This window comes from Canis lupus, chromosome 5 (assembly GCF_048164855.1).
Source record: "Canis lupus baileyi chromosome 5, mCanLup2.hap1, whole genome shotgun sequence".
NCBI lineage: Eukaryota > Metazoa > Chordata > Mammalia > Carnivora > Canidae > Canis > Canis lupus.
The window spans coordinates 80,392,249-80,418,697 of NC_132842.1; the positions used below are offsets into that span (position 1 = coordinate 80,392,249).

A 26,449-nucleotide genomic window follows, 5' to 3' on the forward strand; every position below is an offset into this window, starting at 1 on the left:
CGGGGCCATACCATAAAAGACGGGGGGGGGAAGCGTGTAACTGTCATTGCCTCCCTTTAAAGCCGCCTTGTTCCGTGTCGCCTGCAGGCCTCTCAGGTGCCCTCACCCTGGAGCTATCGTACGAACAGAGGCCAGGCACGGAGGCGCTTCGGGGGATCCCGACTCGGAGGACGGCCGCGTGACTCGCCCCCCCGCCTGCCCAGGTGGTGCGCTCCGGGCGGGGCTCCGCCTCCTGGCCGCGCCCGGGGCTCCCAGTGCGCGAACCGCCGGGGGGTCGCAGGGTCGGTGCTCGGCCCCGTGCAGCGCTCGACATGCTGCTGCCGCTGCCGCCCGCGCTCCGCCGTGCCCTGCTGGCGCGGCCCTGGAGGGACCCCGGGTGAGTGCGCCCTGGGCCTGCGGCAGGTGGAGGGGGCGCCCCTGCCGGGTGCCCCGCCGCGATCCCGAGGGCTCCCCGCGGGGGCCGCTTCCCCCACCCCCTGCCGCTCATCCAGGCCCTCCTCCCCGCGGAGCCCCCTCCTCATCTCCTTCCTCCCGGCTCCCACGCTCGGAAAGTGCCCCCGCGGAGCCCCCCCGCCCCGAGCCGGGCTCCCCAACCTCGGGCTCACATTCAGGACCCGACGCGGGGCTCCCCGGGGCTCCTCTCTCCTTTCTGCAGGGACTTCCACCTCCCTCTTTCCTCTCCGACCCCCCCCCCCCTTTCCGAGATAAGTACGGGGCAGAAGAGGGCCCCTTCCGTCGGGCCGGCGGGGTGCTTCTACCGTGCCAGACGCCGGGCTCGGGCACTGGGTCCCGCCCCCGCGGTGACCGAGGGAGACCCTGCGCGCAGGCCTTGCACAGCGGCTCACGCGCAGCCCCCGGGCTTACTAGTCGCGATCGTCGTTTATCCCGCTCGTTCAAACTGCGGTGGATGGTGCAACTCAGAGGTGAAGAAGCCAGGGTGTAGCTCCAGGGTGCACCTGCCCTGCAAACGCCCGTGCTGTGGAGCTGGGTTCCCGGACCCTCGCCCGCTCAGTGGCACATGTTCTTGGAGCTCTTCTGGGCTAGGTGCGGGAGGTGGGCAGGGCACAGACCCCGGCCGGGAGAGGCTCGGCCTGGCGGACTGGGTGATGGAGGTGGGCAGGGCACAGACCCCATCCCGGAGAGGCTCGGCCTGGCGGACTGGGTGACGGAGGTGGGCAGGGCACAGACCCCATCCCGGAGAGGCTCGGCCTGGCGGACTGGGTGATGGAGGTGGGCAGGGCACAGACCCCATCCCGGAGAGGCTCGGCCTGGCGGACTGGGTGACGGAGGTGGGCAGGGCACAGACCCCATCCCGGAGAGGCTCGGCCTGGCGGACTGGGTGATGGAGGTGGGCAGGGCACAGACCCCATCCCGGAGAGGCTCGGCCTGGCGGACTGGGTGACGGAGGTGGGCAGGGCACAGACCCCTTCCCAGAGAGGCTTGGGTCTGGCCGACTGGGTGATGGAAGTGGGCAGGGCACAGACCCTGTCCCAGAGAGGCTCGGCCTGGCGGACTGGGTGGTGGAGGTGGGCCTCCCTTTCAGGGCTGGGCAGCCCCCGCTCCCAGTTCGAGTTTTGTTTGCCTGACCCCTGGGACTTGTGACCAGACCATCTAGGTATCCACTGCTGAGCCCTGCCCTGAGTTAATCAGTTTCCCAAGGGATGGTACGGGGGAGGGGCCGGTGCCCTGGGCATGGGTCAGTGTCCTTTGTGAGTGGGGGCTTGATAGGTAAGGGCACAGGAGGAGCACAGCGGGGGAGGACTCCTCTCCCAAGCCAAGGTTGGGGGCCAGACTTGCCACCCCTCCAGCGTGGTCCCTTTTGCCAGCTTCTCCCTGCACTGATACTCCCCCCCCCTCCCGCCCCCCATGGGGGAGGAAGCCCCGTAGATTCATGCGCTGACTGAGTACCTACCATGTGGGATACTGGAAGAGAGGGGTACCCGGGGGACTTACAGGTGGATAGGGCCTTCAGAGAGTTTTCAGTTCAAGGGCAGGCGGTGGGTACTTAGCCATAAAAACCTCCAATATCTGGTAGAAAGCAATCTCTATTCTAAAAAAAAAAGCTTGTGATAGCAATAATATTTATCAAGCAATCAAGAACCACAGACCTGGCTCTGTGCTGATAAGCACTATATTATCCCCATTTTTGCAGATGGGAAACTTAGCTGCCAGTGAAGGCAAATGAAGAGCTAGAATCACAGTCAGACTCCAGCTTCGTGCTCTTAATTACAGAGCCTCCGGAGCGGAGCCAAAGCGTTTTTTTGCAACCAGATCTGAAGGCTCAGGTTACCTCTTTTGATAGAGCAGCTGGCCCGATGCCCTAGACAGAGTTTCTCAACCTTGGCACTATTAACATTCTGAGCCTGGCTAATCCTGTGTTGTGGGGGCCGTCCCGTGCATTGTAGAATGTTTAGCAGCTTTCCTGGCCTCTCCTCGCTAGACTCCATTAGCACCCCACAGTTTGTGACAATATAAAAATGCCAGACACTGCGGAAAGTCTCCTGGGCCAAATTGCTCCTAGTTGAGAGCCACTGCTCTAGAAAAGCAGGTTTGATGTTTGGCTACTTTTTCATTTATTCAACAAATATTTAAGATTCACGGATACATATGCTTAAAAAAAAAAAAAAACCAACCAACAGTATTTAATGGTGGGCTCACCCGCAAATGCTTTTTTTGTCGTTTACTTTTTTATTTCATAGACTTGTCTATCTTACTGCCCCCCACGGCCTCATACCTTTTATGTGCATTATTATTTTTTTTTTTTATGATAGTCACAGAGAGAGAAAGAGAGAGGCAGAGACACAGGCAGAGGGAGAAGCAGGCTCCATGCACCGGGAGCCCGACGTGGGATTCGATCCCGGGTCTCCAGGATCGCGCCCTGGGCCAAAGGCAGGCGCCAAACCGCTGCGCCACCCAGGGATCCCTTTTATGTGCATTATTTTACTGAGCTCCTCAGCAACCTATGATGTAGGCGTCGCTGTTCCCATTTCAGGGATTAAACGATGGAGACCCTTGGAAATTGAGGAAGACTTGTCTGAGGCCTTAAGCTAGTAAACATCAGGCCCGCAGTTGACTGCCTCCTGTCTTTGGCCCTGATCTCCTGCTTTTTTCTCTACTTCATTGACTTTATCAGGGGTGTCCTCGGTTATGTCCCTGCAAATTCTTGGAAAGAGCCCAGATCCATGTTTGTATTTATATATAGATTTAATAAGCAGAAGAACTAGCCCTGGCACATAGTAGGCTTATACTGGAAGTGAATTGTTCTCTATTACTAGTTTTTACACCAGACCTTGCTGGGTACCAGAGGATTAGAGATGATGTGACTAATTGAGTGAAGGAACAACTAGACTCTAAAGTGACCCTAGTCCTGGCTTCAGAGGCTGTTAGAGCCCCTACTTGGACTGCAGTTGTCACTAGCATACCTCAAGCACCTGCTGCTGGTCCCCAGCCCCTGGCCTGGCGCATAGTAGGTGCTGACCACTGGCTGTTGGAATGGCCCAGAGGACAGCACGGGCTGGATTCTGGCTCCACCTCTTAGCAGCCCTGTGGCCCTGGGCGGGCTATGCAACCTCTGTGTGCTGCCTCATGTTCCCGTGTGGTGGATAAAGACAGTGGCAGCCACCCCGGGGGACTGTCCTGGCGAGGAAATGAATTCACACTCAGAAACCACTTTGAAGAGTTTCAGCACCTAGACAGTGTTGCTTTATGTATTATTTTGATCCTCTTCCCCACCCATGGGCTGTCCTGGGTGATCGCCCTGGATCAGGAATATCCAGGTCCCAGGAGCACAGAGTAGAGGCAGGTGTGGAACTCAGATGCCCCCGGTGCTTTCCCTTCATCCTCATTAATTACCCGGATGCAAACCCCTTTCTGTTGGGGTTGACCTCGCTCACCGCAGAGAAGGGCGCAGACACCTGCCCATCCTGGGGGTTTCTTACCCACTCTAGATCTTTCCTTTCCTGGCAGGGACCTCAGGGAGCGGCCAGCCCTAGGCTGAGCCCTCAGAGCCCGTGGACAGCAAGCCACCACCCACCTCTTTGGTGAGCTGGGAAATGTTGAGCCCGAGGGAGGACCAACCTGTCACCACAGCCCCGCTGCTCAGGGGTCTCTGAGTGCCTGCAGGTGCTTCTGCCGTAGGAAGACCTGGGTTCAGGTCTGTGGGGCTGTGCCCCGGAGCCATGCGTGAGCACAGAAATCTCAGAAGTCCATTTTCTCATATGTAATACTACTAATAATAATCCTGGCACCTTCCTCATGCATTCGTAGCTGGATTCAGGAGATAACCACTTAGCGTAGTGCCATGTGTGTCGTAAGCGCTTAATAAATACTCCTTGATGTTTCCGGGGCAGTAAAGTGGAAACAGCTCGGCCTGGGCCTGATGCCGCTCCCTTCTGGACCTGCCCAGGGCCCCGCACTTTCTCTCGGCTCACCGCCCCTTATCTCAGAGATTAGGAGGATTGGCCTTATCAGGTCCCATATAACAGCTAGGAAAATCTGGAAGCTGAATGAAGCAAGGGTGTTTCCTTTCTCCTCCTCTCCTTGGCCTCAGTCACCACTCACCACTAACCTCGGCCACTAGGGACCTGCAGCCAGCCCCATGTGTGAGCAGAAGGGCACTGGCTTGGGAGTCCAGTCCTGGGAGCCTGGTGGTGCTGACATTTGGGTGTTCATTATCTCCCCCACCCCCACTTTTTTCTTTTTTTCTTTTTTCACCCCCACTTTTTTCTTGATGAGTCTCATGAAAGGTGTATCAGTGTGTTCTTTGTTTTGTTTTGTTTTTTAGAATTTTATTAGAGAGAAGGTGTACGAGGATGAGGGGGGAGGGGTAGAGGGCGAAGCAGACTCCCAACCAAGCAGGGAGCCAGACTTAGAACATGATCCTGGGACTCTGGGGTTATGACCTGAGCCGAAGGCAACCGACTGAGCCACCCAGGTGTCCCATGTTCTTTGTTTTAAAAGGCATTTCTTGGGACGCCTGGGTGGCTCAGCAGTTGGGTGGCTGCCTTTGGCTCGGGTCGTGGTCCTGGGATCTGGGATCGAGTCCTGCATTGGGCTCCTGCGGGGAGCCTGCTTCTCCCTCTGCCTGTGTCTCTGCCTCGCATGAATAAATAGATAAATCTTTAAAAAAAAAAAAAAAAAAAAGCATTTCTCACATGCTCCGGTGCACCAGATGGTGTGTCTGGTAGTGAGCAGAATGTTTGCAGGCCGTAGGGGGTCGCTGATGGCCTGTTGGGAGCACAGACAGGCACAGCTCCATGATGAGCAGCGTCAGTGACAAGAACATGGGGCTCTGAGATGACTTGATGCCCCCCCCACCCTGCCGTCCAGGCGCTGGAGGGTAGCATCCCAAGCAGAGGTGACTCCGAAAAGACCCAGGTGGCCGGATTGCAGCAGACTGAGTGGGCGGGCTGAGGCGGGGGTGATGGAAAATGAGCCTGGAGCCCTCAGTAAGGATTCCGATTTTTTGTTGTGGAAGAAATGAGAAGCCGCCAAGTAGGCAGATTTCATTGTCCTTATCTGAGTAGTCTCTGTGTCCTTGAGACGTGGAATAAACGTATGCTGACGACTGAGGCATGCAGTCCTGCCTCCCCGGGCCTCGCAGATCCTCCCAGAGGCTCCAGGTTCTGTGAGGGACTCTTCTCTGCCTTCCCCCTGGAGCCGAGGGAAAGGTGTTCATGTTCACCCCACATGGCCCATGAGCCAAAATAAAAGGGGGGGGGATTGCTTTTGTCAGGCGTCCTTGGATCATTTTTGGCTGCTCTGACTCAGGATGATCTTTGAATTCTGTTCCCTACATTCGGACTGTTGGGCAGCCAGGCCGGGGCTTGGAGACTTTCCAGGCGTAGAGGAAGCCAATGCGGGATGTGAGCCTGTGGTCCCAGTGGACCTCTGCCCTGGGGGAGGTGGAGAGAGGCCTGCAGGGTTTCTGTTTCTGCCTGGGAGGCAGCAGGTTCAGGAGGGCTGGTAGCTGTTATATTTTAAGCTGGGTGGAATGTGGTGCTAAGCTGATTCCAGCGCTAGTTGTTGAGCACCCGGGCTAGCCCCTGATCGTTGTGACCTGAGGGTGTCTGAGAACCAATTTGCCTTTTTTTTTTTTGCCTTTTTTTTTTTTAAAGTAAGCTCTATGTCCAATGTGGTGGGTGAACTCACGACCCTGAGATCGAGAGTTGCATGCTCTACCCACTGAGCCAGGCGCTGAGTCAGGCGCTCCTGGTGCAGTAACGTTCTAGAAGACAGTTTTCTTAGACATACAGAGCAGGAGGGGTGAGGAAAGACAAGCACCTCGAACCCCGCCATGCCCCTGCAGGGCACACCGTACCACCCGCATTCTTCAGGTGGGCACTCCGAGGCCTGCCGATTTTATAGCAACGGGCTGAGGTCTCGGAGGAGGTGTGCTTTCTGCACGTCCTGGGAGCTAGGGTCCGGGCTCGGGTTGGGGCGCGCACCTCCAGGCTCCTAGCCCACACCCCCTCTCTGCGACACCCTCCTGGCTGCCAGAGGAGATGGTGGTATCTGATTTACTGATTGGGGGTGGTGTGCTGCTGGAACCTTCCAGACGGCCCTGGGGGCACACACACACCGCCTCTGCTTTCTGGGCTGGGGTTAAGGCTTGTGGCCTGGACCTTGGCAGCCTCTCTGTTCTTCCCCACACCGTCTGGAGGGGGTCGGTGTGAACTTTAATTTACGGGGCGTACCTACAGCTCTGTGTTACCATCTCCTCAGCTCTCCAGCGAAAGGCCTGGTGGGGGGCTGGCCTAGCCCCACGTTTCTGCCCTTGGTTAGGGGAAGGGTGAGGCCTGAGGAATGGGGCTGGCCTCCTCGGGTGTGCTGGGTGCTGCCTGGGAGGTGTGTTGGGGTGGGGGGGGGCGGTAAGGCCCAGCTCACTCTGCCGTTCGTTAGACAAGATCTTGGGCAACCAGGCCCTGCCTTCCTCCCTCCTGGACCGCCCAGGCCCCTCTCAGCGCTTCCTGTCAAGCTTCCTGCTCTGGGCCTTTATCCTTGCACTCCCCTGGGCTTGGAGTGCTCTTCTTTGCCCTTCTCAGATCCCAGGTCACCCTCAGACGACACCTCCCCCGAGAGGCCTGCCCTGATGACCCTGGCTGGAACAGCCCTGCCCTTGCCCTGACTCATTGTCACAAGCCCTCTGTCCTAACTGTGTTTATTTCTTGCCCGTGGCCCCCACTGGAGGTTAGCTGCTTGTGATAGATGATTGGAAGAAAGGCAGGCGGGGACAAAGCCCTTGCCCTAAGAGGAAACCAGCCTCGGAAGGACTTTATGCCACTCCGGAGGGAGCCCTCTACCCTTTCCCATGTGATTGATAGATGCCAAAAAGCTGATTGGATGGCAGGCTCAGGGAGGGTCCATCAGATTAAAACAGGCGGCCAACCAGCCCATAAAACCCCCGGATTTAGAAACTCTGGTGGCAACCCTGTCAGGTCCCCTCCCTCTTCTGGAGCTTTGTACAGTTCAGTGAACTTTGCTTTACTATTGCTCAATAAACCTTGTTTTGCTGCCCACCACTCTGTCCTGCCTACCTCTTTACTCTTCCGAGTGGTGTGCGAGAAGCTCGGGACACCGAAGAAAAAGAAATCCTGCCCCATATGCGGCCCGAGGCCTTGCTGTCTTGGTCTCCAGTGTTTAGAGCAGCGCCAGAGACTTTGCAGGTGCCCAAGAGCCTTGTAGAATGAAGGACCAGTCCTCACGGCTCCTGGCTTTGTGTCCTTCCTCCAGGCCTTCCAGGCTGGGTCCGTAGGTCTCCAGACCCCTTCCCAGGGAGGAGGGATAAAAAATGCCCCCAGCACTCACAGCCCAGGTGACACTGGCACCTGGAGGACTCCCCCAGCTGGGGCTCCAGCTCTGGAACGAATGGCTTCACGTCCTGGCTCTTACCCGGCTGCCCCCCACCCACCCAACTGCCTTGCTGTCTGCAGACGTGAGGGGCCGTGGTCACCAGTTTGTCACCAGCCAGTGAGGTCATAAGGTTCAAGACCGAACAGGGTTTCCAGGACGAGGAGTTCTGGAGGAGCCTGGAGTCAGGCCCTGAGCCCCTAAGCCAGCCCCTGCTGTGGCTGCGAGCTGAGGGGGGCACTTCTCCAAGGTCACGGCCCACACATCTCGGATGTTCTTGCCTCCCCGGATGTTCTTGCCTCCCCGGAGCTCAGCTCTGGTTACCAAGGGAATCCCAGCAGGGGCCGAGCTCTGGAAGCTGCCCTTTCAGCCCGGAGGCAGCAGTAACTTGGGGCTGGGTGGGAGAAGGGCTGCATCGTGGAGAAGTGAAGGGAGAGTCCATCCCCTCCAAGGACAGAACGCTTAGAAGTGGTTTTGCGCTGATTGAATTTAAATACCAAACAGCCATGTGGGTTCGTGTGGTGGTTCTCGCTTAGAGAGGTAGAAACGGGCCCTGGGGAGGCAGATCATGGGTCCAAGGATGCACAGTGGCAGGCCTGGGACTGGAACCTGGGTTTTGTTTGTTTATTTATTTTTAAAGATTTTATTTATTTATTTATTTTAAATTTTATTTATTTATTAATGAGAGACAGAGGGAGAGGCAGAGACACAGGCAGAGGGAGAAGCAGGCTCCATGCAGGGAGCCTGATGCGGGACTCGATCCTGGGACCCTGGGATCACGCCCTGGGCTGAAGGCAGATGCTTAACCACTGAGCCCCCAGGCGTCCCTATTTATTTATTCATGAGAGACACAGAGATTGAGAGGCAGAGGCAGAGGGAGAAGCAGGCTCCATGCAGGGAGCCTGACATGGGACTCAATCCCGGGTCTCCAGGATCTCGCCCTGGACTGAAGGCGGCCCTAAACCGCTGAGCCCCCTGGGCTGCTGAACTTGGGTTTTGGATCTCAGGGCCAGTTCTGTACTTGCTCCGATTTCAGGATTCTAGGCCAACCCAGAACCATCGACCCCCCCCCACCCCCACTGTTGGAGGTGGAGGGCCTCGGTCTGGCGGCGGCCACTGCTGACCTGTGTGCCTCTGTTCCCGCCCTTGTACCCCAGGCTGTGGTGGAAGCACACCTCTTCCCTGAAGGTGGCCAATGAGCCAGTCTTGGCATTCACGCAGGGCAGCCCCGAGCGAGATGCGCTCCAGAAGGTAACGGGGCGGTGGGGGCACCCAGTGGGGGAGGGCGTGGAGGGAGGGAGGACAGCCTTGAGCAGCCCCCAGGACCCCTCTCTGGGCCTCCGGCCACCACCCCCAAGGCACCTGCCCCCCTGCCCGCCCCCAGCCTTGGAAGGAACACGGCTCTGGGACAGCCAGCCGTGTGTCCAGAGGATGGGAGAGGCTGGAGGCAGCGGGGGTGCAAGCCAGGCCCCTGGGGGGCTCGGGCCAGGTCAGGGCTTGTCAGCCCACGGATGTTTTATGCTGAAGAACGTTGTCCCGTTAATTGCCAATATTGTAAGAATCATGTGATGTCACATACCTTTCACATACGGTTTTCTGTTCTGTTTATGACGGGAAGACCTGGCAATGCTGGCCTCGCCTGCCCGCAGGACAGGACGGTGACAGCGGGCGGGGGCTGAAGCCTGCTGCCCCCTGAGCAGAGCAGATGCCCTCTGACCTCAGGGCCCCTTCCTGGCCATCTGCATTTGCAGGCTCTGCACCGGGGTTTCAGGTGGGCCAGAGAAGGGGAGGAGGTGCCCATCTGCCCCGTTGTCCCCTCTGCAGGCTTTGAAGGACCTCAAGGGCCGGACGGAAGCCATCCCCTGTGTGGTGGGGGATGAGGAGGTGTGGACCTTGGACGTGCAGTACCAGGTGTCGGTGAGTCCGGCGGGCAGGCGAGTGGGCGGGCAGCGGGCAGGGCTCGCTTCTCCCCGAATCCGGGGTCCTTCTCTCAGGCAACAGATAAGCGTGCAACACACGGGGGTCTCTGCCTCCCGGGGGGGATCGTGGTCCGTTCCCAGATTTTGAATTCTGTGCGCCGATACAAAACCTCCAAAAGCAGTCGTCTTGGGGGTATTGTCCTGAAAGATCCCACGTCACGCCTGCCCAGAGGGGGTTAAGACAATGACTGCACCTGCTTCGGCATCTCGTTAGGAGAGTGGGAACCACTGGCCACCTAGAGCGTGGGGAGAAAGGACAGAATGTCAGAATCCAGGGCGCTCCTTCCCCAGAGAGGCCAGTCGCAGAGCCCTGCAACTGCTGCTCCAGCGGGAGGACAAGCCACATGGGGCCCGGGGAGAAATTCCTCCCGAGGGCGTGGGAAGGACATGCACGAGTGACCAGCGGGGCCCCCACAGGAGTCTCAGTCTCGCGCACAGGGGTTTCATGGGGCCGCGGCGAGCAGGCCAAGGACGTCCTCAGAGCCCAGCGCCTGGGGATGCCAGCGCTCGCCCTGCGGGTCTGCTCCCGGGGCAGCTCTTCCGTCCGGAGTTCGGGGTTCCAGCTGGACACCCGCAGCTTCCCTTCCAAACCTAACGACGGGAAGCTTTCACATACGGATTCAAATGTCCGGCTCCTCTGGGTGGTGGGGACGTGTGGCCGCACGAGGCGGACGTTCCTGCAAGGCTCCGTGTGCCTGAGCACGTCCGCGGGCTGCCCTCTGGGGTCCTCGTTCCCTGCCACCCTGGCGTATGGTGCCGGCTGTCTCCGCTCGCCGCCCTTGCCCCCCATGCCCCCCTGGGCCCAGCTGGAGAACGGCCTGCCTGCGTGTCCCTCAGGCCCCCTGCCTAAGTGCTTCCCTGGGCAGGGCTTTTGCAAGACTCGGGACAGCAGGTGCCAGGGGCCTGTGGTCCACGGTGACAGTGAAGGGGTGGCACCTGCTCCAGTGCCTCGCCCCTCCGTCAGTTCCGGGACGGCCCCTATCCTCATGTGGACGCAGGGGTTCCCCATTTCCCATAAGAGGAGGCTTGGAAAGGGGAGCTCACTTTACGTATAGCCCCCAGCTAGTAGGCGGCAGAGCTGGGCCAGGAACCCGTGTCTGCGTGACCATAAAGTGCACACTTTCTCTGAAAGACTGTGCGGTGCGTGCCTTTCTCTGGGACCGTGAACCTTCCAGAGCAGGAACTGTCTTATTTACCGAGCAGCAGGTGTTCTGTAACCCTTCAGTCAGAGAGATCGATGTGGGATCTGGAGGAGAGAGGGCGGGTGTGCGGAGGACTCTTACCTGGAAGGCGAGCTCTGAGCCCGGCCACCTCCCCACCTGTCCCGGCCCCTCCCTCCTGGGCAATGACCTCACTCTTCTCTCGCCTTGCAGCCCTTCAACCATGGACACAAGGTGGCCAAGTTCTGCTATGCGGACAAGGTAAGTCCCCGGTGACTTTGGGTTGGGGCGCTGCCCCTCTTGCCCTGCTGGCTGCTGACATGGAGGTGGATGCCAGATGCTGCTTCTCTCTCTGGCCACGGGGTGGGGGTGGAGTCTGTCACAAGGCCAGGCCCGCCAGGGTTAATTCGAGCTGGATGAGAGCTGCGTGGGCCAGGGCTGACATCCCCTGACATGCCTATGGCCGCGAGGCAGCCCGGTATCCAAGGGGAGTCGATTCTGCAAGGCTGAGTCAGGGACGTTGGAAACACCATGGATGCAAAGCCAGACGGAGAATCGGCATCATGGAGAGTCAGCGAGAGGGGTGGGGTGCCCTGTGGCAGGGGGTCTGGGAGCTGGCCTCATGTGGCAACGAGGGCCGTTGGCACCAGGGGTGCTGGCGGCAGATGGATGTCTCAGGCTGCGGTTCTGGCCTGGCAGGGGCAAGGCCAGGCACCTGACCTGGAGGGCTGGAGGCTCTAGCTGGTGGGTTGGGAGCCCCAGGAATAAGGTGAGGCCCTGCTGAGACCACACGAGCAAGCAGAGCTGGTCTAACGGCTGAGGGAGTCGGTGCCAAGTCCCTGGCATGCTGACCCACGTGGCAGGTCCCTCAGACCTCCAGACGGCAGCAGGGGGCTCAGGGCCTGGGGTGGACCAGCAGGTGATGGGGTGCTGTGTTTGTAACTCTGTGTGGGCAGCACTGGGGCCACAGGGAGCCTGGGGCCCTGGGTGGAGAGTGGCCTCCAGTCTCCCTCGGGCACTCCTCTGGGCCCCTTCGTGCCGTGGGAGACAGCCCTGCGCCTTTCCCTCCTCGTTAGGCCCTACTCAACAGAGCCATCGAGGCCTCTTTGGCCGCCAGGAAAGAGTGGGACCTGAAGCCCGTTGCAGACCGGGCCCAGATCTTCCTGAAGGCGGCCGACATGCTGAGTGGGCCTCGCAGGGCAGAGGTCCTAGCCAAGACCATGGTGGGACAGGTGAGGTACCTGAGGGCACAGTCGGGGGTGCAGGGGAGGCCGTCATAACCCCCCATTGAGCAGACATCAGCTGGGCTGCTTCTGGTGCCAGGACGTGCCCTGCGTGCTGGAGACCAAGAGATGTCCTCGGGGCCCCGTGCTGTCCTCCAGGCTGTGGGCTTTCTCACACCTCCAGCGGGCTGCGGCGGGTTGAACGCTTCGAGCTCCAGCCCAGATATCACCTCCTCTGTGAGGCTTCCAGAATCTTCTCTCTCCGAAAGGATTCGCGCGGCCCCGTGCTCCTGCAGCCTGCTGTTTGCTTGTCAGTTGTGGCTCACATCCTGTTGGGTGTAATGAGGTCCTGTGTGTGTGTGTGTGTGTGTGTGTGTGTGTGTGACCTCTTTACCAGCTTTTTGGAGAAACTGATCCTATCTTAGCTATTCTCCATCTTCAGGGCCTTGCAGCACGTCTCCCCGGAGTCCTGTGCCCCTGATACATGGTTTACCTTTTCAGCTGAACGCATGTTGAGTCGGGGGGTGACAGCAGCAGCTCAAAGGGGGGAAGGCAGCCGAGAGAGGAGGGGGCTTGCCCGGCACGGGCCAGCTCTCCCTCCTGTGCTGAGGGCCCCCTGTGCCCCCCGGAGGTGGTGCCACAGCTCCTTACCGGCTGAGAGCCTCGTGATTCTCAGCAGCCCCCGGGGTGGTTGTGCGCCCCAGTGTCCCCGGGGAGCCACACACACACTCTCCACGGTTAACTAAAGACTCAGGAGCTCGTAGGAAGCGTGGCCAGGGTATCATAGCTGCTGGCGCTCCAGGTCCCAGGCAGGGTGACTGCTGCCAGTGACCCTGTGGGCCAAGGAGGGGCTACCCTGATCTGGGGGTTCCCACGGCCCGGAGCCCCCGACCCCCACCCCGTCCCCTCTCATCCCTGTGGGCGCACGGTCGGTGTTGGACCGGGGCCAACGGGAGGCCCGTCTCCGCGCTGACCCCCGGGCTGTCCTGTGCGCAGGGCAAGACGGTGATCCAAGCGGAGATTGACGCGGCGGCGGAGCTCATCGACTTCCTCCGGTTCAACGCCAAGTTTGCCGTGGAGCTAGAGGGGCAGCAGCCGCTCAGTGTGCCGCCCAGCACCAACAGCGTCGTGTACCGGGGGCTGGAGGTACCCACAGGGGCGGCGGGAGGGTGGGCAGGGGCCGCCCAGCATCAACAGCGTCGTGTACCAGGGGCTGGAGGTACCCACAGGGGCGGCGGGAGGGTGGGCAGGGGCTGCCCAGCACCAGCAGCGTCGTGTACCGGGGGCTGGAGGTACCCACAGGGGCGGTGGCGGGGAGGGCAGGGGCCTGCGGGAGCCTTGAGCTTGGCCTCACCGCCCCCCTCCCCGTCCCCAGGGCTTCGTGGCGGCTATCTCCCCCTTTAACTTCACGGCGATCGGCGGCAACCTGGCGGGGGCCCCGGCCCTGATGGTAAGAGGATGGCCTTGATGGTGAGATCGGGGCAGGGGCGTGGGCAGGGGGTGGGGGACGTGCAGCCCTCGCTCCTGCCTCGGCCAATGACGGGGGCCTGGCTGTGGGCGCTGCCCAGAAGGCAGAGGCAGTGCGGCCCATGGAAAGGCTTTGGGGCCTGAGACTGGTTTGGTCCCAGCTTTGCGCTGTGCTGGGGGACCCCCAGGTGAGCCCCCAAACTCCTCTGAGGGGGTTTCATCCTCTTCCAAGCAGAGATCTAGCGAAGCTCCCGGTAGGGGGCTGTGAGCAGCGAGGGCAGCCTCGTGGGGGACACGCGTGGGGGGCGCGTCTGGCCGGTGCAGGCTTCGTCCACTGCCCTCGTCAGGGCGCAGGTGGCCGCTGCGCCCTCCTGAGCTCCCGCCCAGTGGGGGTCATGCGGCTTAGCCTTGCCCTTGGAGGGGCAGCAGGGGGAGGGGGAGGGTGGCAGGGCCCTGAGCCCCACATGGGGCCGCTGGCTGCTCCCGAGGGTGCTCCTGCCCAGGGCTGTCCTTGCACGTCTGTGCGACAGCCGTGCCCACGCCCAGGTGTCCACGTGTCCTCACCCAGGACACGTGCAGAGAGAGCTCTGCAAGCACTTGCCTGGCCTTGCCCAGCGAGCGCCCGTCAACACGGAAACACGCAGAACGGACCTGCCCGAGGGGTGCTGGCCCCGCCAGTTGGTACAGGCTTCCAGAAGGGCCTGGCCAGGGTGTGGGAGCAGGGGGGCAGGGTGCGGTCTCACTGGCTAGGGTTTTCAGAGCGCAGTGCCCGGCGCCTGGAGCAGGAGGGGACGTTCCAGCCTCAAAGGGCCTGGGGGTTCCACGTGAGAGATGGCTGTGCCTCAGGAGGGGGTGGCAGTCGGGGGAGCCAGCGGCCCCGGGCCTTGTGAGTCATCACCATGCCTCCTGGACAGGGCAACGTGGTCCTGTGGAAGCCCAGCGACACGGCCATGCTGGCCAGCTATGCCGTCTACCGTGTCTTCCGGGAGGCTGGCCTGCCCCCCAATATCATCCAGTTTGTGCCGGCTGACGGGCCCACGTTTGGCGACACCGTCACCAGCTCCGAGCACCTCTGCGGCATCAACTTCACAGGCAGCGTGCCGTAAGTCCCTGGGGTGGGTGTGGCGGGGGGCACGGGGACGTTCGCCAGGTACCCACCTCATGACCTCGGTGCAGGAGCTGGAGGTCGGGCGCTGGCCATACCCCCCCCCACTCGCTGCGTGGCCACGGGTGGCCCACGCCTCCTCTCTGGGCCTCCGTTTCTTGACCCGTTCAACAGCAATGATGGTCCCTGCTTCCCAGAGCAATTGTGAGGGTCCGGTGAGTTCACAGGGGAGGACCTTCCCGGGCTGGAAGCAGCCTAGACATTTGGTGATATTGATTTTGATGCCACTTCTGGGAAAGGCACGAGGGAGCTTGGAAGGACTCCGAGGAGGAGAGTCGGGAAGGCTTCTTGGAGGAGGTGGTATCTAGGCAGAGGAGCTAGCCAGGCAGGGAGGCGGTGGGGCAGGTGCTGCAGGGGAGGGAACAGGACACACGGGGTCCCAAGGCTGAAGCTCCTGTGCTCGGGGAGCTGGTGGTGGTTCCGTGTGGCTGGAGTGTGGGCAGGAGGTGGTTCCTTCGTGCCCCCCATTCAGTAATGAGCAGGTGTATGTCCCGTGAGCATGTGGACAAGTCTTGCCCCTTGTGGGGGTTTAGTCCCATGACTGTAAGGCCCTGTGAGGCCACGGGGGTGTCTGGGCCTTATCCCCAAGGGGTCGGGAGCAGGGTATGGATGAAGTGGTTTTGTTTCAAGCAGAGATTGCAGACGGAGGCTCTCTAGTTGGACCTGGCGGGGGGGGAGGCTCTGTCTTCTTTGACTCCTAATTGAGATGAACCAACCTTGTACGGTTGGGGACAGTTTTGTGCAAAGATTTTGAGATTTGTGCAATCTTTTTGAGATTTCAGGCTGTTTTTGAGAACCTGCCCCACTCTAGGCCTGCATGTCCACGTGGCACCACTGGCTGGGGGGCGGGGGGAGTGCGCTCTGGTCCTGGCCCACCCTCACCTGGCCCTGGGCCTCTGCATACCTGGTCACTTGCCTGGCCTGCCCCCCTGAACCCCCGGGCTCGAGGCTTCTGTCCCAGGTGATCGCTCTGACTGCTGTGTGCACGAGTCACAGGGGCCAGAGGCAGGAGACCCGTGGGGAGGCTGTCCACATCTGGGACGGGCCAGCAGAGGCCTGAACCGGGGTAGAGACGGTGGGAATGGATTCGAGTGAGCAAGTGGCAGGGAGACGCGATCACCGGGCCGTGGGGTTGGATCAGTGGCTGGGGGCGGGGGGGCGTCGGTGGGGAAGTCCAGGCTCTGGGCAGGAGGGGGCCCAGAGGGCAAGAAGGTAGACACCCGGAAGGCGTGGGTGAAAGTGACAAGTCACATGCCGGTCACTTGGAGTTGGAGGTTCCCGAGGGTCGTCGGGATGGCGGTGTCGGGGTCTGTACTAGGGGGTCCTTGCGGGTGTCCCCTGGGGACACCTGCGGTGGCTTCCAGTCCTCCTTGCCCGGCCTCGGGCTCTCCTGCCCCCGTTCCCACCAGGGTTTGCCGGGGGTGATGGTGGCATTAGAATTGCTGAGGAGGACCGTTTTCCAAAAAGACCCACTCCGCCAGCTCAGGCCCCACGGGTCCCTGCCTATTAGCGGGCAGAGCGGGCCTGGCCCCATTTGCCATGCTCTGACGAGCAGCGGGCTTAAAGGTAGGAAAGTCATAAATTAGTATTAGCTACTGTGTCGCGGGCTCCCTGGTGATTAGCATTTTTATTGTTTTGTGGCGCTGAGGTTGGTCACACTCGGAGCCCGGGAGGAGGCGGGGGCCTGAGCTCCCTCTCCCAGGACCCTCCTCGGTTTGGCCTCCGGAGCTGGGTGCTGGGCTGGGGGCGTCCCTCCCAGCCATGGCGGCGTCTGTCCCCTGCCAGGTGCCCGCCGTGTGTCTGGCACTGACCTAAGCACCCTGACTCGCATTAGAGCCATCACACACCAGCTCTGCTGGGGCCGGGGGTGGGGGGAACGTTCTCTCTGGTTCCCAGATGAGGTGCACAGTTTGAGGTTGAGTCATGAGCACAGGTCCATGGCCGTGAGTGTCTGAGTCGGGACCCCTGGCCTTGTCTGCGTCGTCTTGCCACCAAGCCTGGCCTTGCTCCTTCCCCACGGGCCCCGAATATAGCCTGTCTGCAGCTGCCCCCGCCTGCTCAGCTCCCCTCCAGCCCCGACCCTCGCTGTGAACCCTAGATCCCACCTGCTGGGCTTTGGGGCCTGTTCCTCCAGTAGGGCCTGCTCTCCAGCCCCCGAGGACCCTCACTGTCTCAGGGACCTGAGCCTCACTTCCTAACCCTCGTCCTGTCCTCTGCTTGCAGCACCTTCAAACACCTGTGGAAGCAGGTGGCCCAGAACCTAGACCGGTTCCGCACCTTCCCACGCCTGGCCGGAGGTAAGGGTCCCTCTCCCGCGCCCTCCCCTGTGGTGGGGTGAGCCTTGCAGGAGCTGAGAAGTGCGGGGCCCCAGGAGCAGAGCCGCAGCTGCACTGGATCCGGGGGCTTGTATTAGGCACTGGTGCCCCGGAATGTGCAATGTTTCATTCATTCAAATAAAACACGAAGCATCTCCGTAGGCACTTTCTGGACCTCAGGGTTGCCGTGATGGCGAGAGGTGCAGACCCAGCCCTCAGGCGCTTGTGTTCAGTAGCAGGAGGCAGATGGTGGACACAGAGATGATGCCACCGGGCAGTGACGAGGGGGCTGCGGAGAATTCAAGGAGGGAACAGGTGTGCAGAGGCCAGGGGGGCCGTCGGGTGGCCCCTTCAAGGAGGGAGCCTCTGAGCTGAGACCTGAGCACGGAGGGGAGGCCAGCCTCGCCAAGATCTGGGGGGCAAACCGTCGTAGGCGCCGGCCCCGTCCAGTGGAGCTTCCCGGGGTGACGCAGATGTTTCGTGTCCGTGCTGTCTGGGCCGGTGGCCGGTAGCCACATGTGATTGAGGAAGAGAGTGGTTTGCTTTGCTTAATTTAAATTAACGTGAATGTAAATAGCCACGTGGGTCTGGCGGCGGCTGCGTGACGCGTGCACAGCCCAGGTGGGGGCCGAGGCGGGGATGAGCTTGTGTTGGAAGACACGGGGCCAGTGCAGGTGGCGCAGGGACGCGAGGGCCGAGGGGGCCGAGAGCTCCGCGAGGCTCCATCCCACAAACACCGCTTGCGTAGTCCAGGAGGTCGCTGCGTTGGCGCAAGACAGATTCCTTGTCTGCGGGGCTTCAGAGCCTCTGATGCTCTCAGGGGCATCGTGTGCCTTCAGGGGAGGGTCTGATACGTGTTTCCCAAACTCTTGGGCTCACAGAACCCCATTGTTTGGGGAAAGAGCTGGACCCATGGGCGGGGTGGGGGGGTGTCCAGGGTCACGCAGCCCAGCAACAGCAGAGCTGGGGCTGGTGGTTCAGCGCTCGTGCTCCCGGGGGTGACGTGGGGCGCACGGGGGAGACTGGACCCCCTCCTGAGCCGGTGGGTGCTCTGATGGGGGGTCAGGGAAGGTGCACCCTCAGCCGGCTGTGGCGTCTCCAGCCCAGTCTGCCCTTGACGAGGTGGGGAGCGGGGAGCTATGCCCTGAGCGAGGGAGACCCCCGCTTGCTCTCCCACATGTCCCAGCCTCAGACCCACTCTCTAGTGTCTCAGTTTTCATTTTAATTTTTTTTTATTTAAGTAATTTCTACACCCAACATGGGGCCCAAACTCACGACTCAGCGATGAAGAGTCACACGTTCTTCTGACAGCCAGAGAGGCGCTCAGTTTTCTTGTCTTTAAAATGGGAAGGATAACGGGGTTGCTGGGGGGCTTTAGTGAGACAAAGCAGAAAGTGCTTTTTTTTTTTTTAAGGATTTTATTTAATCATGAGAGACAGAGACTCAGGCAGAGGGAGAAGCAGGCTCCATGCAGGGAGCCTGATGCGGGACTAGATCCCGGGTCTCCAGGATCAGGCCTGGGGCTGAAGGCGGCGCTAAACCGCTGAGCTGCCCGCAGAAAGTGCTGAGCAGAGCCTGGCAGGTGGTTAGTGCTTTGTGACCGGGTCCTAATGTGTCACGGAGGGAGGAGACCAGGGCCCAGGGGCTGAGCAAACAGGGAGGTGGCCTTGGGTTTGCGGCCTTGGGTGTGGAAGAGGGGCCCGCGGAGTGGACTCCTCCCTGTCTTCTCCCGGGTTAGGGGTCAGGGAGGCACCGAGGAAGCTGTGCCTGCCTCCAGGCCCCGGTTGGCTCCTGGGAGCCTCGGATCCCCGTCCTTCTGCCTCCGTGGTGGGAGCACCCCTGCCCCAGCCTCCGTTTCCCCAGCCATAGGGTGGGGATGGGTCTGGCCCGCCGGTGCCCCGCTGTGACCCGGGGTTGGGGCTGCACACACCTGCGCACAGGTGCAGCCCCCCCCAAGCCGGCTCCCTCACGCCCCTCCCCCTGCAGAGTGCGGGGGCAAGAACTTCCACTTCGTGCACCGCTCGGCCGACGTGGGCAGCGTGGTGAGCGGGACCCTGCGCTCGGCCTTCGAGTACGGCGGCCAGAAGTGCTCAGCGTGCTCCCGCCTCTACGTGCCGCAGTCGCTGTGGCCACAGATCAAAGGGCGGCTGCTGGAGGAGCACGGCAGGATCAAAGTGGGCGACGTGAGTGCCTCTTCCTCCCCGCCGCGGCCCAGCGGGGGGCTGATGGGATTGGAGGCTCCTGGGCGGGGGCGGGGCGGGCGGCAGGGGGTGCGGGGAGGGGGCTCCCTTTGTCTCGGGCCTAGAGCCACTCCAGCTCTCTGCTGCCTCCCTTGCCTTCAGCCAACAGAGGATTTCGGGACCTTCTTCTCCGCTGTGATTGATGCCAAGGTACGGGATGCCAAGACGCAGGCCCTCCGGGGCCCGAGCCCTGCCCTGGGTGGGAGAGGGGGGAGGCCCCGGGGGCCTTGACCGGGGGGCTCAGCCCCTCTGCTTCAGGCAAGAAGGTCCGATGGCCGCCCAGACGCCCCCAGCCCACGCCCGGAAAAAGGCAGACACCTCCTTGAGCAGAGGACTCGCTTCCCACACATCCTCCACCCAGGCTGGACTTGCCCCGGGGCGTGCACGTTCACATGCATGCACAGATAGGCCTGCATGGCTGCAGCGTGAGCCCAGACATGCGTGCACGAGTGCGTGCATGCCCACGAACACACTGATATTGGTGTGTAGGCGTGCGTGTGGGTCACTCTCATAAACAGACGTCTCCATAAACGGATGCACCTTGCGTGTGCACACACGTGTCCATGTGTCTGTTCATAGTGTATAGGCACGTGTTCATCACCTTCATACGTGCACACGTAGCATGGGTGTGCGTACAGACACGTACTTGTGACCATGCATGTGTGTATGTGTGCGTTCATGTGTGTGCTGTGTTTCTGTAAGTGTAATTGTGGTTCTGCCGCAGACAACAGAGACTCACATGAGTGTGCACGCACGCCTGCCCTTGCATCTGCTGTGCCTTAGCCAGGCCCTGGCTTTGCCCCCCCCCCCCCCCCCCCCCCCCGATTCCAGAGTGTCGGCCCTTGAGGGGACAAGTGTGTTGGGGGCGCTGCTGCTGGGAGTGGCCTCCCAGCCAGTCTGTGACACCCCTTCTCACACCCATCCCAGTCCTTCGGCCGCATCAAGAAGTGGCTGGAGCACGCCCGCTCCTCACCCAGCCTCACCATCCTGGCCGGGGGCAAGTGTGACGACTCTGTGGGCTACTTCGTGGAGCCCTGCATCGTCGAGAGCAAGGACCCTCAGGAGTCCATCATGAAGGAGGTGACAGGGGCGGGCAGCCTGGGGCCTGGAGGAGTCCCTCATCAGAGCGTGGGGCACGTGGGACCCTTGCACGTGGCTTCCTTCTGGGGGTGGTATCCCATTTCATAGACGGGAGTGTCTCGCTCCCAGTGAGAGCGGAGCCAGGCCTTGAGGTCAGCCTCCTGACCCCAAACCCAGTGCTCTGTCCTTGACACTGCTGCCCCTGGTGATGTCCTAGCACTTCCACTGTCCGTGGCCACCGGGGCCACTGTCCCCATCTTAGCTCTGGGCTGGCCACAGCTGGTCACTTGACTGGGGAGAGAGGGTGTCATCCCTCCCATTATACAGATGAGAAGCTGAGGCTCCAAGGGGGTCAAAGCACCTGCCCAGGCTGGGGACAGTGATACTGCCGGGGGATTCCCTGCCAGCTGCTGCCGGAAGTCTTGCTCTCGGGCGTGGGTTTGGCTCACACGGGGTGTGTGTATGTGTGTGTGTGGGGGGCAGGAGTTTCCTGGGGTCTTCGCCAGGTTGGGAAGCCCAGCGGGAGGTGCCTGGCCCTTCTGGCAGGTGCAGAGCTGGGGACGGGGGAGGGGCGGAGGCCAGAGCAGGGGGTCTGGGGGCCTTGGGGCTCTGGTCCGGCCGCGGCCTGACCCTGGGGCTCTTGTCTCAGGAGATCTTCGGGCCGGTGCTGACCGTGTACGTCTACCCCGACGACAAGTACAAGGAGACGCTGCGGCTGGTCGACAGCACCACCAGCTACGGCCTCACGGGGGCAGTGTTCGCCCAGGATAAGTGAGCGGCCGCGCCCTTCCCCTCGTCCTGCTGTCCTGCAGCACCTGGCCCCGCGCCACCCTCTGCCCTCTGGACGGGGATCCCAGTACTCAGGCCGCCCCCGCCCTCACCTGCCCTGACTGGCAGGCAGGCAGCCCAGGCACCGGGCCGCAGAGGCCGCCGGGCTCTTTATTGAAATCCGGATTCTGGGGAAACTAGGTCTCTAGGGGCGGGGCTGCAGGATCCCCGCTTTTGACCAGCTCCCCCGGGTCCGATGGGGCCCCGCTCAGCAAGGTCACTGCCTCGTGCTGCAGAGCAGAAGCCTTGGGCTCCAGGGCCAGGGCACGGCGCGCGTCTTGCAGAGGCCGGATTTGAGCCCGGGTGCCAGGATGCTAAACCCGAGACGTGGCTTTTCCTTCCTCCGCAGCACAAGCTCCTGCCACGTCTAAGAGGGTGGAGCTGGGATTGGAACTCGGGGGCAGGGTGGGGGTCTGGGGGTTCCCTAGGTCCCCGGGGAGGGGCAGGGAAACTGGACGAGGACAGGCCACTGCTGAGTGTGTGCAGCGTGACCCCCATCCTGCCCTTCAGCTCCTGCAGCCGCCCTGCGAGGGGGCGTGCTAAGTAACCACTTTCCGGAGGAGGAGGGGGCGCTGAGGCTCTAGGAGCTCCCGGGGGGCCTAGAGCCTCTGGGTGGGCCCCGGCCGCTGGGCTGCCGGGGTGGGCTGGGCTGCCCTCGTGACGCTGCCCTGCCGTGTAGGGACGTCGTCCGGGAGGCCACCACGATGCTGAGGAACACGGCCGGCAACTTCTACATCAACGACAAGTCCACCGGCTCCGTGGTGGGCCAGCAGCCCTTTGGGGGGGCCCGAGCCTCTGGTGAGTGGGTCCCCCTTTCTGGAGGGGAGGCGGGTCCCTGGCAGGAGACTCTCGACCTCTCATGTCCCGGGTGTTCAGAGTAATAGGAACACTGGGAGCGCTGGGCTAGCTCTGACCCCTTTCAACAACCTCCTGAGCTGAGGAAGGTACGGTGCTGCTTCCCATTTTACAGAGGGGTAAACTGAGGCACGGGGCGGTGGAGTGACTTGCTCAGGGGCACATGGCTGGGAAGTGGTGGGACGTTTTGGTTTTGTCACCACGCGCTTTACCACCATGCTCCGGGTCACTTCAGTGCAACTCCTCCTGTTTACAAATGGGGAAACTGAGGCTTGGGGCAGGGCGGTGACTCAGCTGAGGTCCCAGAAACCCAGGCTCCTGGCTCCCCATGCAGTGCTCTCCCCACAGTGCTCACGGGCGGGGCAACGGACCCAGGGAGCGAGGCATCCGGGGCTCCCCGCTTCCTGCCCCCCAACCTCCGGCTGAGTGCCGCACCCCAGCGCCCCGGAAACCCTGGGCTCCTGAACACGTTTAGTTGAGCCGCTTCCTGCGCGTGCTGGTGGTCCTGTCTCCTTTTCCCACCTGCTGCCCCTTCTGCCCGGAGCTGCTGTTACCTTGTCAGGGGAAAACGGAGCTGTCTTTTCCACAGGAACCAATGACAAGCCGGGTGGGCCCCACTACATCCTGCGGTGGACGTCGCCCCAGGTCATCAAGGAGACCCACGAGCCTCTGGGCGATTGGCGCTACTCCTACATGCAGTGAGCCCCACTGGGCGCCTCTGCTGTCCGTCCCCCTGTCTGTCCGGACGGCCGACCTCCGTGCACTGGCCCCACCCCAGCCCCTGCAGCTTGCTCCCTGGGTGACGACCCCCGCTCCGGGGCCGAGACCCGCCCCCTTACCCACACTGGGCTGTATCCTGGCCTGTCCCGCCCCTTGGGGGCAGGTGCGGGCTCTGGTTTGAGACCATGCTGGGCAGGAGCACGGCTGCCACCCCTCGTCTCCCGGCTGTCCTAGGGATCTGCTAGGTGTGACCTGGTGCCCTGCTTCTTCCCCACCTGTCTTCTTTCCTCTACGCTGGGCCCGGCGGCTTGGGGACCTGGGGAACGGCAGTAGAGTGCCTCCCAGGATCCTCTGGGGCTAAGGAAGCAGCTCTGGGCCCCCACGGTGAGCCTGAGCATCTGCAGAGACTCTTGGTCTTGGCTCCTCTGGGGCTCCAGGATGAGATGTGACCCAGGGTGGCCTGCAGGGCCCAGGGGTGGGGGCTCCAGCGGGCCTGGGCCTCTCTGGTGGGGGGGGGCTGTCCACCTTCCTCACTGCCTGTGGGCCCACGCCCGCCTGGGCCAGGGGTACCCGTGCCTGACCATATGCCTTAGAACCTGTGTGCCTTTCGCCTGCTGTCTGTGCTCTGCTGAGGCCCCTGGGATTCCCGGCAGTCGCCCTGTGGTGGGGTTGGGGGGCTGGCAGGGGCTTCCCACCGAGCGCAGGACTTGGTGGTCCCTCCTGTTTGGGTGGTGGTTTTGGAAGATCCTGGGTGGGCCTCTGTGCAATCTCAGCTTTCCATCAGCTCGAGGCTCTACCTCTGCAGAGGCCGCACTCCCAGCCTGCCTTGGCCTGGGGTTTCCTGCGGGAGCTCAGTCCCCACTCACTGTTGGAACCGGCCCAGGGAGACTGCTCCCAGCTCCTCCCGGCCCCGAGACCTAGCCTTGGGTTCCCATCAGGCCTGGGCCAAGGATTGCCTGTAGAACCGTCCCTCCTTTCACAGAGGTGGCTCTGTGTGGACTGGCCCCTCGGTGGCCCATTGACGCAGCCGGTTGGCAGATACTCACATCAGCCTGCTAATTGGATGGCAGGTGGCTGGGGATCCATAAGGGGTGACTTTGGAGGACAGTTTTTAATGGGCCCTAAGAGTACTGGCCCTTCCTCTGGGAGCTCCCCCATGGGCTGGCCCCCGGGCACCCCGGCTGTGCACTGTGGCCCGTGGTCAGGTGGTAATGCCGCCCGGGCAGGGCATAGGGTCTGCCTTCCTCCAAATTCCTCACTGCTCCCCGGAGAGGCCAGGGCTGTCAGCTGGCGAGAGATGCTGCGGGTGTCCTGGCTCTACTGATCCTACACTGGAGGTGGCAGTCGGATTCACTCTGATGCCACCTAATAAACGCTTGTTACTGAATCACTGGCGGTCTTTCTGGTGGGGGTGGCCGGGGCTGGCCAGCTTCTCCAAACAAGGGCTGGTATGTTGGCCATGGCCCTTGTGATGGAAGGAAGGATGCGCACCGGGGTTTGGGAACACGTGCTGGAGGTCTGGGAACTCTAGAGTCAGGGGGGTTCAAATCTGGATTCGAATCCCAGCTCTCTGCCTTCCAAGAGTCGTGCAACCTCTCTGACCTTCTTTATCTGTAAGGTGGGGGTAATAATGCACCCGTCCACGCGCACAGATCGTTGTGACGTTGACTGAGCTGATTCATGTAATTGTTTAGAACAATGCCAGATGCAGAATTGATGATTCAGCCGTGTCACCTATGCACATACATTGTCGTAACAGCCACCGTCACTGTGCTGTGATGGCTAAGTTTGTGTGAAAACTTAGCTGGGCTGCGGTGCCCAGGTATTTAGTTAAACTAATTAAATCATTAAATATTAACTAAAATAATTTGAGTTATTCTGAATGTTTCTATGAAAGTGGTTTTTGGATGAGATTGACATTTCAATCTGCGGACTCCCGCGTAAAGCCGGTTGTCCTCCATACTATGGGTGGGCCTCATCCAATCAGTCGAAGGCATTAACAGAGCGAAGACTGACCTCCCTGTCAAGCGAGAAGACATTCTGCCAATGGACAGCCTTTGGGCTCAGCGGCGTCTCTTCCCGGGGTCTCAGGCCTCTGACCTACTCTGCAGATTTGGCCTTCACCAAGCCTTGGCGATCGTGCGAGCAGTTCCCTTGTGATAAATCTGTGTGTACTCTGTTGGTTCTGTGTCTCTGGAGAACTTTTTCTCGCCCCCAGCAGCCCGATGGAGTACATGCTGCCGTGCTCCCATTTTGCAGAAGAGGAAACTGGTGCGGGGGGTGAGGGGACTTGCCAAGGGTAGGGCCTATCCCTGGGACATAAAGCCAAGTCTGTCCTCCCCCGAGATGTCCACACATGGCCCCGACCCGCCTTGGAAAGACCCTCAGCTGGCCAGGTGACGAGGAGAGCAACCACGGCTAGTCCGCTTGAGGCCAGAACCTGTGGCTCCAAGTCCAGTGGGCCGGCTGCCTCGGAGGGGAATCTGTCCTGGCCTGTCGCCATCAGCTGCTCCTGCCGTGTGACACCTCCTTGTCCCGGGGGGGCAGGGGGCGATTGGCGTGCAGGATCTCAGAGCTGTGAGGAGGGGATGGAGACTCCACCCTTGCAGTGCCCTCACCTGGCTGATCCAGGGGCCGCTAGTGATGGGTGCAAGAGGGGGGCTACCCTCAACAGCAGGGGGCAGCCCCCAGAGGGCCCAGGCTGGAGTTCATGGGCGGGAAAGGTGGCGGCTGTGTTTAGAGGATGTGTAGGGCCCCTCAAGTGTTTCTGAGCAAATGGGGCCATCCGCTCAAGGTCACACTGACACAGTCGCAGAGTTGGCTTGGTCTACGTGGTCTCATCGAGCCTGGCGTTGACCTTATTGGCTGTTAGCCGCCTTCTGTGGAAGGACTCGTAGAGGTCACGCGGCTGGTTGGGAGGAGGGCCGGGGTTTGAACCCGCGGTGGGTGCCCACAGCCCATGCTCCCTGCCACCTGCTTCATCGGGTCCCCGATTTCCTGCTGTTCCTCTTCCACTGCCTGCCCCCCCCACCCCAACCTGGCACCTTTGCCTGCATTTAACTCGGGCGGTTTGGGGGTGGGGGGCTCACAGCCGTTGCCCCTCTGTTCCTCTGCTCTCGTGCCCCAGGCTTGGGACTGGGGGCTCCTGAGGGCCCGGTGCCTGCCCTCTTTGCATGGCCACCGCAGTAAGTGCCCGTGTCCGCGGTGGCCCAGGGAGCCTCTTCATTTCCCTGCTGTGGTCGGGGGCCCGGCCACGGGGCCAGGCTCAGAGCGTGAACCATTTGACTGAGGCCGGATGTCCCTGCCATCGCTGTCCCTGCAGGCTGCCAGCCGGGCATGCATTCTAGGGAAATGAGGGGCCACCTGTGCCACCTCCTGGCCTCCAGGCCAACCCAGAGCTCCTGGGGGGCTCGAGGAAGAGGCAGGGTGGAGACCCAGCCTCTTCACAAGCGTGTGTCTTTGTGTTCGTTGATCCACCGCCACGCACGTGGGCGCGGTCCCTGCCTGGGGTCCCCGCCTGTGGTTGGAGCCACATTACGCAGGTGCAGCTTGTGGGTCAGGCATTGTGC

General features: G+C 61.4%; 1 protein-coding gene across 1 annotated transcript; it reads left to right on the forward strand.

Annotated features, from left to right (window-relative positions):
• The first annotated feature begins 218 nt into the window (after window positions 1–218).
• On the forward strand, window positions 219–24,267 carry ALDH4A1 (aldehyde dehydrogenase 4 family member A1). The gene is made up of 15 exons (XM_072828102.1): window positions 219–376; window positions 9,006–9,099; window positions 9,673–9,765; window positions 11,201–11,248; window positions 12,064–12,219; window positions 13,207–13,356; window positions 13,586–13,660; window positions 14,592–14,779; window positions 17,066–17,139; window positions 19,144–19,340; window positions 19,500–19,547; window positions 20,325–20,477; window positions 21,127–21,248; window positions 21,985–22,103; window positions 22,750–24,267. Exons 1-15 carry the CDS (start codon window positions 312–314, stop codon window positions 22,860–22,862), a joined length of 1,695 nt encoding a protein of 564 aa, XP_072684203.1. The 5' UTR covers window positions 219–311; the 3' UTR covers window positions 22,863–24,267.
• Window positions 24,268–26,449: the final 2,182 nt, after the last annotated feature.